At 46.7% G+C, this 13,911-nt stretch overlaps 1 protein-coding gene across 2 annotated transcripts in view; it reads right to left on the bottom strand.

The window, feature by feature from the left end:
• Positions 1-1,064: 1,064 nt before the first annotated feature.
• The window catches only part of ralgps2 (Ral GEF with PH domain and SH3 binding motif 2), a 67,954-nt gene continuing 55,107 nt past the window's right edge, over positions 1,065-13,911 (bottom strand). Inside the window, exons 10-21 of one of the 2 annotated variants that reach the window (XM_079739176.1) lie at positions 10,530-10,667; positions 10,090-10,180; positions 9,637-9,704; positions 9,366-9,504; positions 8,564-8,715; positions 8,285-8,339; positions 7,280-7,357; positions 6,193-6,298; positions 5,593-5,685; positions 4,884-4,989; positions 1,320-1,411; positions 1,065-1,232 (exon numbers count right to left, since the gene is read on the bottom strand). In XM_079739176.1, the coding sequence (XP_079595302.1) occupies positions 1,203-1,232; positions 1,320-1,411; positions 4,884-4,989; positions 5,593-5,685; positions 6,193-6,298; positions 7,280-7,357; positions 8,285-8,339; positions 8,564-8,715; positions 9,366-9,504; positions 9,637-9,704; positions 10,090-10,180; positions 10,530-10,667 (1,148 nt within the window). In that variant the 3' untranslated portion in view covers positions 1,065-1,202. The remainder of the gene's footprint in view (positions 1,233-1,319; positions 1,412-4,883; positions 4,990-5,592; positions 5,686-6,192; positions 6,299-7,279; positions 7,358-8,284; positions 8,340-8,563; positions 8,716-9,365; positions 9,505-9,636; positions 9,705-10,089; positions 10,181-10,529; positions 10,668-13,911) is intronic. The other variant, XM_079739177.1, reaches the window with a different exon arrangement.

The raw sequence follows: 13,911 nt of genomic DNA, 5'->3' as shown, positions 1-13,911 counted from the left end.
TTGATGAGAAGAAAACAGACTGAAATGGTAATGCAAGTCTATCAACAATGGAAAAGCTTAGCCTAGTTCCCCGGGTTATGCTACTAATATAAAACCAACTAGTACGTAACCAAAGCAACCATTGCCCCTGCTAAACTTTGCACGAGTACCTGACATGGGAGGCGTAAGAATAAAATATAGATGACACGTTCACGTCAGAGAGGCTGTTTCTGCTGGAATTCTTTGAGAATCAGAGCCCTTTTGTGTATGATACAGCCATCAAGTAGGCTTGTGTTTGTGTGAGCACAGAAAGTTGCCAAATCTGTGAGCAATGGTCACCAAGAATGTGAAAAGTGTACATTAAATAATGTGAAAATAAAGAAGAAAGCACATCTAACTCCAGTCCAACAGGTGGGTCCAGTGTGTGAGTGTGTATTTTGTGAGTGTGCATTTTGTGTGTGTGTGTGTGTGTGTGTGTGTGTGTGTGTGTGTGTGTGTGTGTGTGTGTGTGTGTGTGTGTGTGTGTGTGTGTGTGTGTGTGTGTGTGTGTGTGTGTGTGTGTGTGTATGTGTGTGTGAGTGTGTGTGGATTAAATGAGGCAAGGGTCCAGCTCCTCTATTTCGGTAGACACTCTATTTCATAGGAGCAAGGTATCAGTAAGATGGAAAGAAAACAACAACAACAAAGAAAAGGTTCCCTCCCTCATTTCTGACCATCACCCGGAGCGGGGGGGGGGGGCGGTGTGGGGGTGAGGAACAGGAGTCCAAGGGGGCAGAGAACAGAGAGCTGCTGGAGAGCCAGAGAGGGCAACAGAAGAAGTAGTGGTACAGGTCCTTGTTCAGTAGTTGAATGCAGCCACGTCAGCCGCACCCGTCTCACAGACACGTGGCGTTGGGGAGGAGGGGGACAGGAAGGGACGGTCTCTGGTTAAGGCAGTGGTGGCGGGGGACGATTGCAGAGAGGCCGGCACAAGATTGGCGGGGAAAGGGGGAGGGAGTGTTTGTTGGGGGGGGGGGGGGGGGGGGGGGGGGGGGGGGACTCATGGCAGTGAACTACTCCCACTACTGAGACAACAGTCCTCGTCCTCCCACTCCTCCGCTTTCCTTTTTGTTCATCCTAGGGGGCTGTCTTCTAGTCCTGCACCTTCTGCTGCTGGCTTTTCATCACAGGGGGACTTCCTCCTCCTCCTCTTCCTGCTCCTCGACCACCATCATTTTTGTCGGTCACTCAAATGACATCAGATTCGCTGGCACCTGTGGTGGGCACAGAAGAGAGTGTTGTTCCGTTTCTCTGTGTGTGCGCACATGAATGCATGCGTGCTTGCGTGTCTTCACACCTACCTGCTGCCTGTTGCTCTGACAAGCCAGGCTCAGATGTTTGAACCACGTAGTGGCATTGGTTCGACTTCCTGCCTGATACTTGTAGGTGTTACCTGGGCAAGGGAAAGGAAAATCAGTCAGAGGAAACCTCAATCTGTCACCCAAGGGCCAATTTCATGGAAAACACCACCATGGCTCACTCAGAAATCATAATCCAGTTGAGCCTTGTGCAAAACCAATACGTTTCACAGTGCAGTGAGTCAATGTGTGAGAAGAGCACTGAACAATGAAGGGCCGAGTACTGAAGAAGCAGTCATAGTTGGCACCCAATGAAGACGTTGTGCACCCATGTTGAAAAGAAACGTGTTTGTGTCCTTCCGTGTGTGTGTGTGTGTGCGCCTCTGTGTCTGTATACGTGTTTAAATGTGTGTGCCTTCGTGTCTCTGTGTGTGTATGTGTTAAAATGTGTGTGTGCCTCCGTGTGTGTGTACGTGTTAAAGTGTGCGTGTGCCTGTGTGTGTGTGTGTGTGTGTGTGTGTGTGTGTGTGTGTACATACATACATGTATATATGTGTTTAGAATATGCTACACGTGAACCTCCTACGATGCCGCAATTTGATTGGTTCGCTATCTAGGGATATTGGGCAATATCCCATGATTGAGATCTCAAACTCTGGATATTGTTTTCATCGCAAAATGTCCCGCTTTGCAAGTGTTTCAGAGGAAAAAAATACAAGAAATTCAACAAAAAAACATCCCTAGAAACTCAATAAGAGCAACAAAATATGGTCTTTGCGTTTTTCAGGGTAAAATTTGCTTTTTATTTATAAAACAGCGACGTAATGGGGAAGGCGCATGACGGTCGTCTCGTCACGCTAGGGGGGTAACGATACGTGCATTCGTATTAAACCGAATCGGTACGGACGTCACGGTTCGGTGCATGGATTTACACGGTGAATACACGGTATAAAATCAAATAAAACTGGCATGCAAATTAATTCATGTAATGCGGAACAAATGTTAGATACGCGAGTCCTTCAGGGACAACTATAACAGCACAATTAAAAAATAATAATAATAAAAAAAAAATAACAACAAACTACCGCCAAAATTCGCTCAAAGAGATGGGAGTTATTTTTTACGGGGATTGTTTAATTTTAAAATGAAAAAGGTGCGTACAACCAGAAAAAGGTTTAGTATTTCTCCATGTGGGGTAAAATTGTGGAATACGTTAAATGAAGACCTCAAGCAATATCCAAACTTAAAATTATTTAAAAAGAGGTTAAAGGAAATGATTCTGACAGTGTACAAGGATGAAGGTGTTTGATTTTCATTGGGTGTTAATTTTTTATTGTTTATTTATTTATTTAGTTGTTTTGTTTTTTTCTGCATCTGCATTTAATTTCTGAATTTAATTATAGTTTTGATACTAAAATATATCAATAGTGAGATAATATATATATATTTTCATGAATGTTTTTTATTTATTTTTATTTTTGGAGAAATGTGTAAGGAATTATAGTATATATTTGATATGAACATATAAGTAATACATTTTATTTTTAGAAAATTATATATTTGGATACGTTAAAAAAAATCATATATATATCTAGTTATATAGATATTACTAATAATAAATGAAAATGTTATTAATAATAAATATTATGACAAGGGAAACTTAATTACAATGAGTTACGGAGAAGGGGTGGGATTAAGGGGAATAAGTGTTAACTTCTCCCCACTCCTTTTCGAACATGTTACAATTTAAGTATTCAAGTATTTGTCATTCAGGTATCTAATTATGATTTCTATTTTGTGTAACATCATTATTTTCTGTATGATATTTCTGTTTTTCTTTTACATGTTCGAATTTTTTTTTCAATCAATCAATCAATCAATTAATCAATCAATCTAAAAACTAATGGCGCGTTTCCACCGGAGGGTGCGGGTCTGTTCAGATCGCTAAGGTGCGGCACGGGTCGCGTTTCCACCGCCAAAAGTGGGCGTGACCCGGACTGAGCCGTACTCATCTCGCTGTACTCCTCCGTTGGGGTACTGAGACGCCTGAAAGGGGTAGGGTCTATCTGTAGCCGGAGCCACTTGGCAAACCACCACTGCCAAACACGCCCACCGACCAAACACGCCCATTGCTCTGCCAAACACGCCCATAGCTCGTGCGCGTGCGTAACGCTTCAGATGTAATACAATCCCCCCGCCCAGTCCCACCGTATTTATTGATTCGTTCGAATTCTGTGGAAATACAAAGTCATAGTTAAGGCTTACGTCTCCTTCAAAAATCCCATTAATTTTTAAGGTTACTATTCCAACCTTCTGAGTCAAATGTTGTGCGGCGCTGAGTGCTCTGCGTGGCCATCGGGACAGTCGCCGCGGGCACTCGACTCTGCCAGAGGCCCTCGGGCGCGGCTCCAGTCCCTCAAGGTCCCTGGAGCGCGCGCCTATACTTGTTGTTATGTTTTTATTAAGTTTGTTTGCATTCTATACAAAGTGAATGGGGCGCTGTGTATTGTTTTCCCCCATGATGGCCACCATAGCAACCATGGACCAATTATAAGATAGCAACAAGCAATGGGCGTGTTTGGCAGAGCAATGGGCGTGTTTGGCCGGTGGGCGTGTTTGGCAGTGGTGGTTTGCCAAGTGCCTCCGGCTACAGATAGACCTACTTGTCTGAAAGGGTGCCGGCAAGTTCGAGCTACACACGCCGTCCGTGGATTGGTTGACAGAATCGCACTTCCGTGAGACAGGGGGAGGATAACAAAAAAAACATTATCTAAGAGGTATTTCTGGACAACGGCGAAAGCTTCATTTATTGAAGATAATGTCGCACAAAAGTTTGCCGTCCTTCTTGGACGACCTACATTGTTGATCTTTGTTCATTGTGCGCATTCTTCTTTTTCCTTGGATTTATTAGCAGGCTACACTGTGTCGGGCTGCTATGAGATCACGATGCTAACGTAGCTGCCGCGGCTATTGACATCTGGTTTAAACCCCCCAACCATAAGGGTACTGTCGGTGGTGGAAACGCGACCCGTAGCTGAGCTGAGCTGAACCTTCACTACTCCAGCAAGTCGCACCAAACTGAGCCGCACCCTCCGGTGGAAATGCACCAAAATTTTGTGTGCTGCATTTTCAGTTTTATAACTGATTGTCTGACTGTTGCAGCTAGCTCAGGGGAGAGACTGTATGACACTAGGTGGTACAACCTGAGACATGCACAATAAAAAATAATTGCTTTCTGCATTTTTGTTTTTTCTTTTCCCTTCATTGTACCGAACTCGTACCGAACCGTGATGTCTGAACTGAGATATGAACCGAACCGTGACTTCAGTGTACCGTTACACCCCTACGTCACGCTAATAAAAATAAATAAAGCGCTAATAAAAACAAATAAATCGCGGCAAATATTGTTATCTTGATGATTTTTGGAGTGTTCACGTGTAGTATATACTAAAACAATTATTCAACTCAGGCTCCATGAATAGTGGGGAATAGCTATTCCCCACTATTCACTTCGCCTTCAGCGTATGTTTGTTTGTTTGTGTGTTTGTGTTTGTGTGTCTGCCCTACCGTTTTCCGAGTCTGTCAGGAGGAAGATGTCGGGGTGCTCTGGGTCGTCTGTCATCATGGCCATCAGACCAACCACACACACGGTTTTACTAGACGTCGACTTGAACTGCAGCAGGACAAGAGAATGGAAGGAAACACACTCAGTTAATTTCCCGGCTCTCTGCTTTGCCTTGCACCTGCGTGCAAGCCGTTCATAGGGTATGGCAGACAAGCAAAGGAAGGCCAGGGCATGCGTTTCCTTTGTTTTCAGGCTTAGACAGAGCAAAGTGCGAAGGAACTTGCGGATGCCACAAGGTTCTCATTAGCCTGTGAGTGACACACAGGACTGCAATGATGTCATGGGTTCCATTATTCAATGAATGCTACCATCTGTCTAACCCCTGCTGGGCCTATACCCCCCTTTCCCGGTCCACAATCCCCTTACTTGACTCCACCTAGCCCTCCACTTATTTATATCCATTTAGGTCCTGCACTCTCTCCCTCCATCAGTCAAGCTTTAAGCTTCTGGGTCGATTGAGGACACACACACACACACACACACACACACACACACACACACACAGAACTAGAACCAAGTCAAAGTCTAAAGTGCATTTGCTTGTGTTTCTGCTGGGAGTCGTGGGTGTAGTGATGATGTGGAGTTGGACTTGGATCAGCAACACAGGTATTATCCCGCACTCGGGTGCGAGTGACAGCGTGTGCTACTCACGTGCTTCCTCTCAGTGGCCTTGAGGGATTTGGCAGGGTAGAAGTAGAGCTGTGCGCCGCAGAGAGCCACCCAGTACTTTGTCCAAGAGGCAACCTGCAGTGATTGGGGGGGTTAGAGAGAGGTGGATGTCACAAGAGGCCTCTGGTAAAACTTACATTGTAGTCCATGGTGGGATCCAGATATGCGAATGATAATCAATGCTAAGCCGCTGCGGACTCCGTGGCGTACACTCAAGCGGCTCTCCTAGTCCAACGCCGGTGGGAAGCAGTTTGCTATATCTTGAAACCCTCAACTAAACGACAAAGAGACAGTAATACATTACCAAGGCCCTGAGAGGAAATGACAAAGAGCAAAAAGAAACCACATGTTTGGGGGTGAGGGGAAGAAATTAAATGATTCCTGGCTCCTTTGGACGCATGATTAGAGAATGAAGGGTAACAGCCTGGGTTTGATTTAAAGTTTGTCATCAATAGCATTTTAATAAATATGTTGGCATGAATTTTTGACACTGGCTGCATCTTTACTTCACTCTGTTTGAAAGCCTGGTACTAGAGCAGGTGTGTGTGTGTGTGTGTGTGTGTGTGTGTGTGTGTGTCTCACCGTGGGTTTCTTGCCTTCCTTGAGGACTGTCTTGCGTCTCAAGACCCCCTGGACCGTCACTGCTCCTGGATACAAGTGGACAGCCAGCTCCTCAGACTCTGCAGAGCTGCAGCAAGGGAAAAACAGAGTCATATTGTAACTCACAAGCATGTAACCACAGATCTCCTTGGTTACCCTTTTACGCACACACCAAAATATAACATAACAGTGTCGTCCGGACGCAATCTGCAGAGCCCCTCTCGCCAATAACAGAAAACCTTGATTTGACTCCTGCTCTATAAAGTTCAGATGTAACCAAATATTATTTTAAAGCGATTTAGAGTTTTCTGTGGGCTTGGTGCTCACGAGTGGCGTTCAGATTGGGTCCGTCTGGGGGAACAGAGAAGGGATTCCCGTGCTTAAAACACCACATAATGAAGCCCAGTGGGGGAGAAAGAAAGAAAGAAAGAAAGAAAGAAAGAAAGAAAGAAAGAAAGAAAGAAAGAAAGAAAAAAAAAAGAAAGAAAGAGCGAGAGAGCGAGAGAGAGATAGAGAATAACCATCAGAGAACAGGCATGGTCGCCTTAATACGTAGCATCCATGGGAACTGGGTGGCTCGCCTCGGACCTCAGACTCTTCCTGAGCCCAGGCCACGAGATGAGGAAGAGGAGGGTGATGCTATGCTCTGTTTCCAAGAGCGCGTGAGGCCGGCTTGGCCGACGATGGATCTCACTATTTTTATTTCAAATATTTTGGAACCCCTCACAAAAAAGAATGCAAGTTTGTGTGTCTGTGTGTGCGTGTGCGTGTAAGAGAGCTGGCACATGCATGCACATGTGTCTCGAAGAAGAGGCGAGCCCGGAGAGAGATTGATGGTTAGCAGAGCAAGAGCACTAAGAGACTATGATCCTCAGCCACCTGTAATGACCCAATACCTTCCAATTACACACACACACCCCCACCACCTGCGTAACTACTACGCCTCTCATGATCACACACACACACACACACACACACAGCACCCCCCCCCACGGTCAGCAGGGGGGCTCCAGGGCAGGGAAAGAGGCCGAGAGAGGGTTTTAGTTGGTACTGGTCGGTTTGGCTATACCTGCTGGCCCTGAGGACGCCTCTGTAGGAGATGCGGGCCACGCGGGTCACTGGGCCCAGAGAGTGATAGAAGCGAGTCCTGTTCAGAGTGGGATAGGGAGGGGGAGGGGGGGCACGGTACACTGATAAGTGTGAGGTTCTTTGGTGTGGGCTCGGCCACACCTTTTCTTGGCCAAGATGATGTTAAGGCTGGATGGAGTGACAGGGTTTTGTGTTCTTGCGTGCTGTTAGAGGGGTTTCTAATGGAAGAGACCCTTTTCGCAGACCCTGCGCCATCATAGGACAAAACACAGGCATTGGCTCATTGCACTAATTAGGAGTCAGCTACTTGTATGGAGCAGGGCACGCGTAGTAAACTAATGCTATAGTTTAGTCGACGAACCGTGCTACATACAAAGGGCAAACCCGTACTTGCTGTTATGAGCGAGATCAGCGTTTGTCCGACGATGACGCCTCTGTGAAAACTGTTCATCAGAAAAAAATAAACAAAATTGTAAAAAGAAATAAAATGTTCGGGGAGGGGAGAGCGGGTGTTTTTGGAGAGGAGGGTTAGGATGGTTTTCAGGCTGGGTGGGTTCCGGGCATGGGACTATGTATCAGAGGCGGTGGGGCTTGGCGAGGCCCATGGGCACAGTGGGACTAAGGGCTGGGATCACACAGTGGCTAATTAGTTTCGGGTTTCAAGGTGGCCCGAGCAGAGAGGGTGGCGTCTTCCTGCCTAGGGCGAGCGGACAGCGTGGAGTGTGAAGGCGGGACAGCCCAAATGGCAAGAGCCAATGACGGCGTAGCTTAGGGACTGTGCGTTTGTTCACTCATGCTAGCACTAGGATGACGCCAGGGATTCACAAACCATTCCATCACAACAGGGATAGCGGTTGCTCTATTAACACGCATCTTTGAAGATATTTATATGGTCGTCGTTCAGATTAGCTTCAGTTAGCTTTGGCTGATGTTAATGTTTTAATAAATAGCTTTAACTTGTGGGGATCTGTCTGGAAGGTCTTACCTCTCAAAAGCCGGCCACGGCATCTCCTCACTGAGCTCTGAGCCTTCACTGCTTCCTAAAAACAGGAAAATGATATGAAAGGCGATGTGAGGGAGTAACATTTTCTCCTGCACTAATCAGTTGTCCACCTGTACAACTAGATATATATATAGATATGTGGTAGTAATGGTCATGCAGTGTTGGATCTGTGGTGGTAATGGTCTTACAGTGTACATCTGTGGTGGTAATAGTCTTGCTGTAGTTCTGTGGTGGTGCGGGTGCTTGGTGTAGCAGTCTTACCCAGGGAGATGCCGCTGGACAGGGTGGAGCTCTCCGCCTGACCTCGGGTGGGGGTGTGGCTCTCCATAACACTGTCGTCCAAGAGGTGGCGGGAGCCCGCGTTGGGGAAGGTGGCGCTCTTGAACTCCACCGTGTTCATCTTGTGGATGAAGCTATCCGGACAGAGGGAGACATGGTGAGTCCTGGGGTTCTGCAGTGCAGATGTACGCATTTCCCTCCGTGGGAATGGACTTTGTTTCACAAGTGGTCATTTGTCTTATATGATCGTCAATATGGTAATGGATGCCATTTCATAACTTAAATAATTCCCCAGTTTCGAGAGAAAAGGGGTAAAGTCCTATGTTTTTGCCATTCTCCTCGAACCCCGTGAACGTTGCACTCCTTACTACACTACACTACTACAGACTACCTTTTCCAACTTTTTTGGACTTTGGTGTCCGCGAGAAAGTTCGGCTTTTCGGACACTTATTGTATAATGCCACGGTGAGTGTTGATTGTGAATCTCTGAGCAGAGATGTATTTAATGTCTGTGTCTGAGCGAGGATTAAGCTTCCCGGACAACTATAGTATAACGCTACGGTGTGTGGAACAGAATGACGGTACTAAAGACTATTGATTCATTTAATATACTGTGGTGCCTGCTGTATATAAAAAACTGTATTAATAAAGCAATTGCTGAGCTGCGACAGTGTGTCATTTTATAAAAATAAAAAGACTTCAGCCCAGCAAATTGTGCAGCCCTAGTAAGGCCTGATCCTACAATGGATGGTGGTCCCTGGAGGTCACCGGGACGTGTACTGACTTGTAGCCCAGGCTGTGGCTCTTCCTGTGGCTGTAGGGCAGCAGGTTGCGGGGCGAGGGAGGTGTGGCCGAGACCTTGGCGCCCTCTGGGGCTATCGTTCCCTTGCGGCCACAGAGAGGCGAGGCGGACACCTCCTGACCTGGTGTGGAGGAAACAAAGGAACAAACACCTTGTGAGTTCACCTTCAGTGGCTCATTTCACCTCAATCGTCCACAGATCCTCCATAGGAAGAAATACAACAACGTACGCTCATTTCAAATCTGTGTCTTACCAACAAGGTCCTCTTTGGAGATGTGAGCGCGTGGTGTGCTGGTGGCTGGCTCGATCTTCAGGGACAGCCTGCAGAGAGGAGATAACCTTGGGTCAGCTAGTTAAGGTTTATAGCCAGTGCTTGAATCTTCTTTGTTGAACATGGGGACCCTGGGACATCGCTTAATGCATCCCAAAACACAGGCTCTTAAGTAAACTCTCTGCCAATTAGAGTGGATAATGAATCTCTTTTCCCTTTTTAAAAAAACTTTTTATAACTTCAAATTTATAACCCTATGAAAGCTTGTTTCAAGGCGACACCCCGAGGATTCTGCATGACTAGTGTTCCTTAATGGAAAAATCCAACTATGGACTAAGGACGTCTGCATTGAACACGTTAGACCGTACCGGTTTTCTTTACAGTGTGCCTCGCAGGAAATCTGACTCATAGATTATCGCAGTCAGCGCGTCTTACTTGTAGTTGTCATCCTCCACAAACTTCTGCAGCTCCTCGATATATCTGACCGAGTTGAGATACTTCTGGACGTGAGGCAACACTGGTATGTCTGGGGATCGAGGGCAAGGAGCAGCACAGAAGCTAGTGTTACTCGTGCAATGTAGTCTGTAGGCTGAATACTTCAGTGCAAGGTACCGGATTCAGTAGGTTTGCAATCCAAACCGAGAAATGGCTAACTGTATAACATTATATGCCAAGCCATCTGTGATGTGCATATTTGGATATTTTCATAAGGTAACCATAAAACCATTAGAACAGGACATGTTATAACCAGAGAGAGAGCTTGAATCAGCTTGCACTTCATTAAGGAAAGGAAAGACTGTTACTGTTTTTATGAGTGTGTTTTTACATGTGTGCGTGTCTAAGTATTTATTACATTTGCATGTATCAAAGCTCACCGCAGATGCAGGATCTCTGCAGATCTGATATGATCCTAAGGATATTGTTCATCAGGTTGGACCTCTGTTCGTTCTCCAGGATACTGCCGGTGGAGGGGTAGGCGGAGTCAATGTAGGTCAGGTCAGACAGGTACATACCTAGAGCAATCGGAAGAACAGAGGGAACCTTAAGGAAAGTGTTACTCATACAGTATGGGAGCGTAGACGTCGGTGGACATCATCTTAAGTGAGATCCCGCCACTTAACTCTGACCCCTTCAAGACCACTGGATTCAGATTTATTAGCATAAAAGGACCTTAGTCAATGCAGATGCTGTGGTGTTCTCGGTCTTTAACATTAACTCCTTAAATCAACTGGCCTAAGGAGTGATACATCATGTTGACAGGAGACTGTGAACTTCTATCCCAAAAAAGCGTTGACACACTACCGCCTCTGAATGACAATATGATCATGTTGAAACTCCAACTTATGGCAATGTGTGCAATTGAATTTGTTGCGCAAATTGTCATCCGTTTTGATGCTGTGATGAAACCAATTCAGGACCCACAGTGTCTTGTTATATCGAAAGCGACATTGTTTCTCAAGAACATTTCACAGCGCAGCCACCGCTGACGTTGACCAATCCCCCATAAGGGAGCCACCATTTGGCAAATCATGAGGGTAAAAATAAAATGATAGAGTCTGATGATAAATCTCAATGTCAAAAACAGCAGATAGTGATTTACAGCAGACATAAAATTCTTCTTCTTTTAAAATTCTGTCCACTTCTGAGACTTGACATTCAAGTGCCAGCCCAGACGCAGACATACAGCATAATGGCTCTCCCATCCCACAGGAATCTCCCATGTCATCCTCCACCACAAACATATTAAAGTGCCTGTGTGATCGAGTCTTTCCACGACATGTCTTCAGCCAATTACCTCTGTTCAGAAAGCTTTCCATTGTGTATCACTCTATAGGTTCAATCCTATTCCATGTTTTGTCATAAGCACATCAGGTTCCAATTTGAAGATGGCGTGCCGATATACAATGCATCGCATGTAAGTATGATAGCCATATCGGACATTTCCCACTTCCTTGGATCAACCCTTAAGAATCAGGGGTATGGAAAAAGCACGTTGAATAATTTCTATGGGCTGGTGTTATATTGCAAAAATCTGCTGGAAGAATTCTAGAGAAGACTTTCTGCACACAGGGCAGGCTGAATAAGTCCAGAGCCCCCGCGTGGGAGATGTGTTACCGCTAGGGGAACACAGGGCTGTTCCAGACCTCATGTGGAGAAGCGGCCAGGGCTTGTGAGCGCAAAAGGAAAACAAACAGGGATGTTGAGTTTAACACTGTGTTGTTTCAATCGGCCGTACAAGCTTGGCTGCGATGTGACAGACCGTGTCGCTGGCAATCCTGCTGTACTGATCCAATGCAACGGTGGCGGCGTATTCGTTTTTTAGATGACTCAAGCAATGAATTCGTCAGCCGCATTCATATAGCCGACGTTCCCGGCTAACTCACGCCCAGAAGTTAACAGTTTTTTTAAGTGACAGTGTTGCTTAGACAAAACTCCCTCACATTGTTTGATAGTATTTTAATCTACGTATAAATCGGACCAGTGTTCTCCATCTATCCGCAGGACTTGGAGCAGAGCACGGATTCACAGTGTCTCGTTACGCAAATATTAACATTGGAAGGCAAACCCAGAAGCAGCATCCCATCGCTCTGAATATAAAAGACTTGAAGGGCTCATCACGGACTATCTTACAATGATGGGGGGGGAGACAGACACAGAGCCAAAGGACTATCGAGAGGGAAAGGTTTCAATAAACTCTCACAGAGAGACAAACAGAGAGACAGAGACAGAGAGACACAGACAGAGAGATCAGAAGAAGAGGAGGAAGTGGGAGGCTTAAACCACTGTGACTGCTCTTCTCACACTATGTCAACGGATAATGGCAGTTAGTCATGCAGGACTCCATCCTGCTCCGGAATATACATACAAGAAAGAAAGAAAGAAAGAAAGAAAGAAAGAGAGAGAGAGACACAGAGCAAGAGTGAAAGAGAGAGGGAGAAAGCGAGCAAGAGCATGGATGCATAGAAGACAGCCTGTATACTGTATAATACTTGGCTCGAGCATACGGATCTACTGGTGCACGTGCGTGAAGAGCTCATCGAGAATCAATCTGGAGATTAGACGGAGCACCGGGGATGTCTCCTTGTGGGCTCCAGTGTCCTTGATTTTCCCCGTTGTGAAACAAACAGAGCCCCTCGTTGCCTTGGTTATACTTGGTGAAAAAATGAAAGTACTAAAACGAGGATGCCGTGTTCCTTTTGATCCGGTGAACAACTTTCGCTGACTAAGTTTTACCCCTCTCTGACAAACGATAAACACAACAACGTGGGCCAAGCAGGAGGGAAGTGGAGAAGTTGAGGCGGCTGCATTAGGCTCCAGCTGGGGCAAAGAACTCTGAACTAACCCCCCCCCCCCCCGCTGAGCCCACAAACCCCATCACGCAAATCACTTTTATCTGCACCGCCGCTCGCCCTGCCCTCGCATATCCTGCGTTCGAAGTTGCCAGGAAGTTCTTCCAGAGGCCACATCGGCCTCACAATCAGTCTTCTCAAATCAAAAAATCAAAAACAAAACAAGACAAGAGTGGGACGATAAGTAGTGGGTGAGGTCTGCTTTCTAGGGGCTTTGATCCAAAGAACTCCGGTACAAGGGGCTTTGATCAAAGGTACTCCGGGACTAGGGGCTATTTGTGGTGGTGGTGGTGGTGGGGGCGTGTCACGGGAGGTTGTAGCACATTTCCGCATCGGAACAAGCTAATATAAAGACAGTGTGTGTGTGAGCGCGCATTTCCTAGCTCATTTCCCATTATGCCTTTCTTTTTTTTTTTTTTAGAAATGCACGCACGCACGCACACACACACACACACACACACACACACACACACTTTCTTACAGCGGGATGAGAAACTCAAAGAGGCGGACCCTGCCCGCGCCCCCCCCCTCACCCGTTACATCAGAGGTAGGCTGGGCAGACAAACAGACAAATAGGCAATATCAAACTCCCACTCCCTCCCCCCAACCCCTTCTCCTCCATCCACTACCTCCCACCCACCAACTCTCCCTCCCGCCCATTCGTCTCCCCATCCTTTGTGCAAAAACCGAAGTCATCAGTAGTCTGAGCTCAGTCTGTTGAGTTGGCCCGCTCCTCAAGCCATGCCCCTGCCTCAGCCCCAGGCCAGCTGAGCCCAGAGAGAGATCCCATCGCTGGGTAGTGGGCCGCAAGCACTGCCTCAGAAGACACTAGGTGACCGGACAGGCTGCTCCCCCCCCCTTCCCTTCCCCCCCCCCTCCCCCCCCCCCCCCCCCCCCCCCTCTCCCC

This window comes from Pollachius pollachius (assembly GCF_949987615.1).
Source record: "Pollachius pollachius genome assembly, chromosome: 7".
In the NCBI taxonomy this organism is placed as follows: Eukaryota; Metazoa; Chordata; class Actinopteri; order Gadiformes; family Gadidae; genus Pollachius; species Pollachius pollachius.
This window is presented reverse-complemented; position numbering and strand designations above follow the sequence as displayed.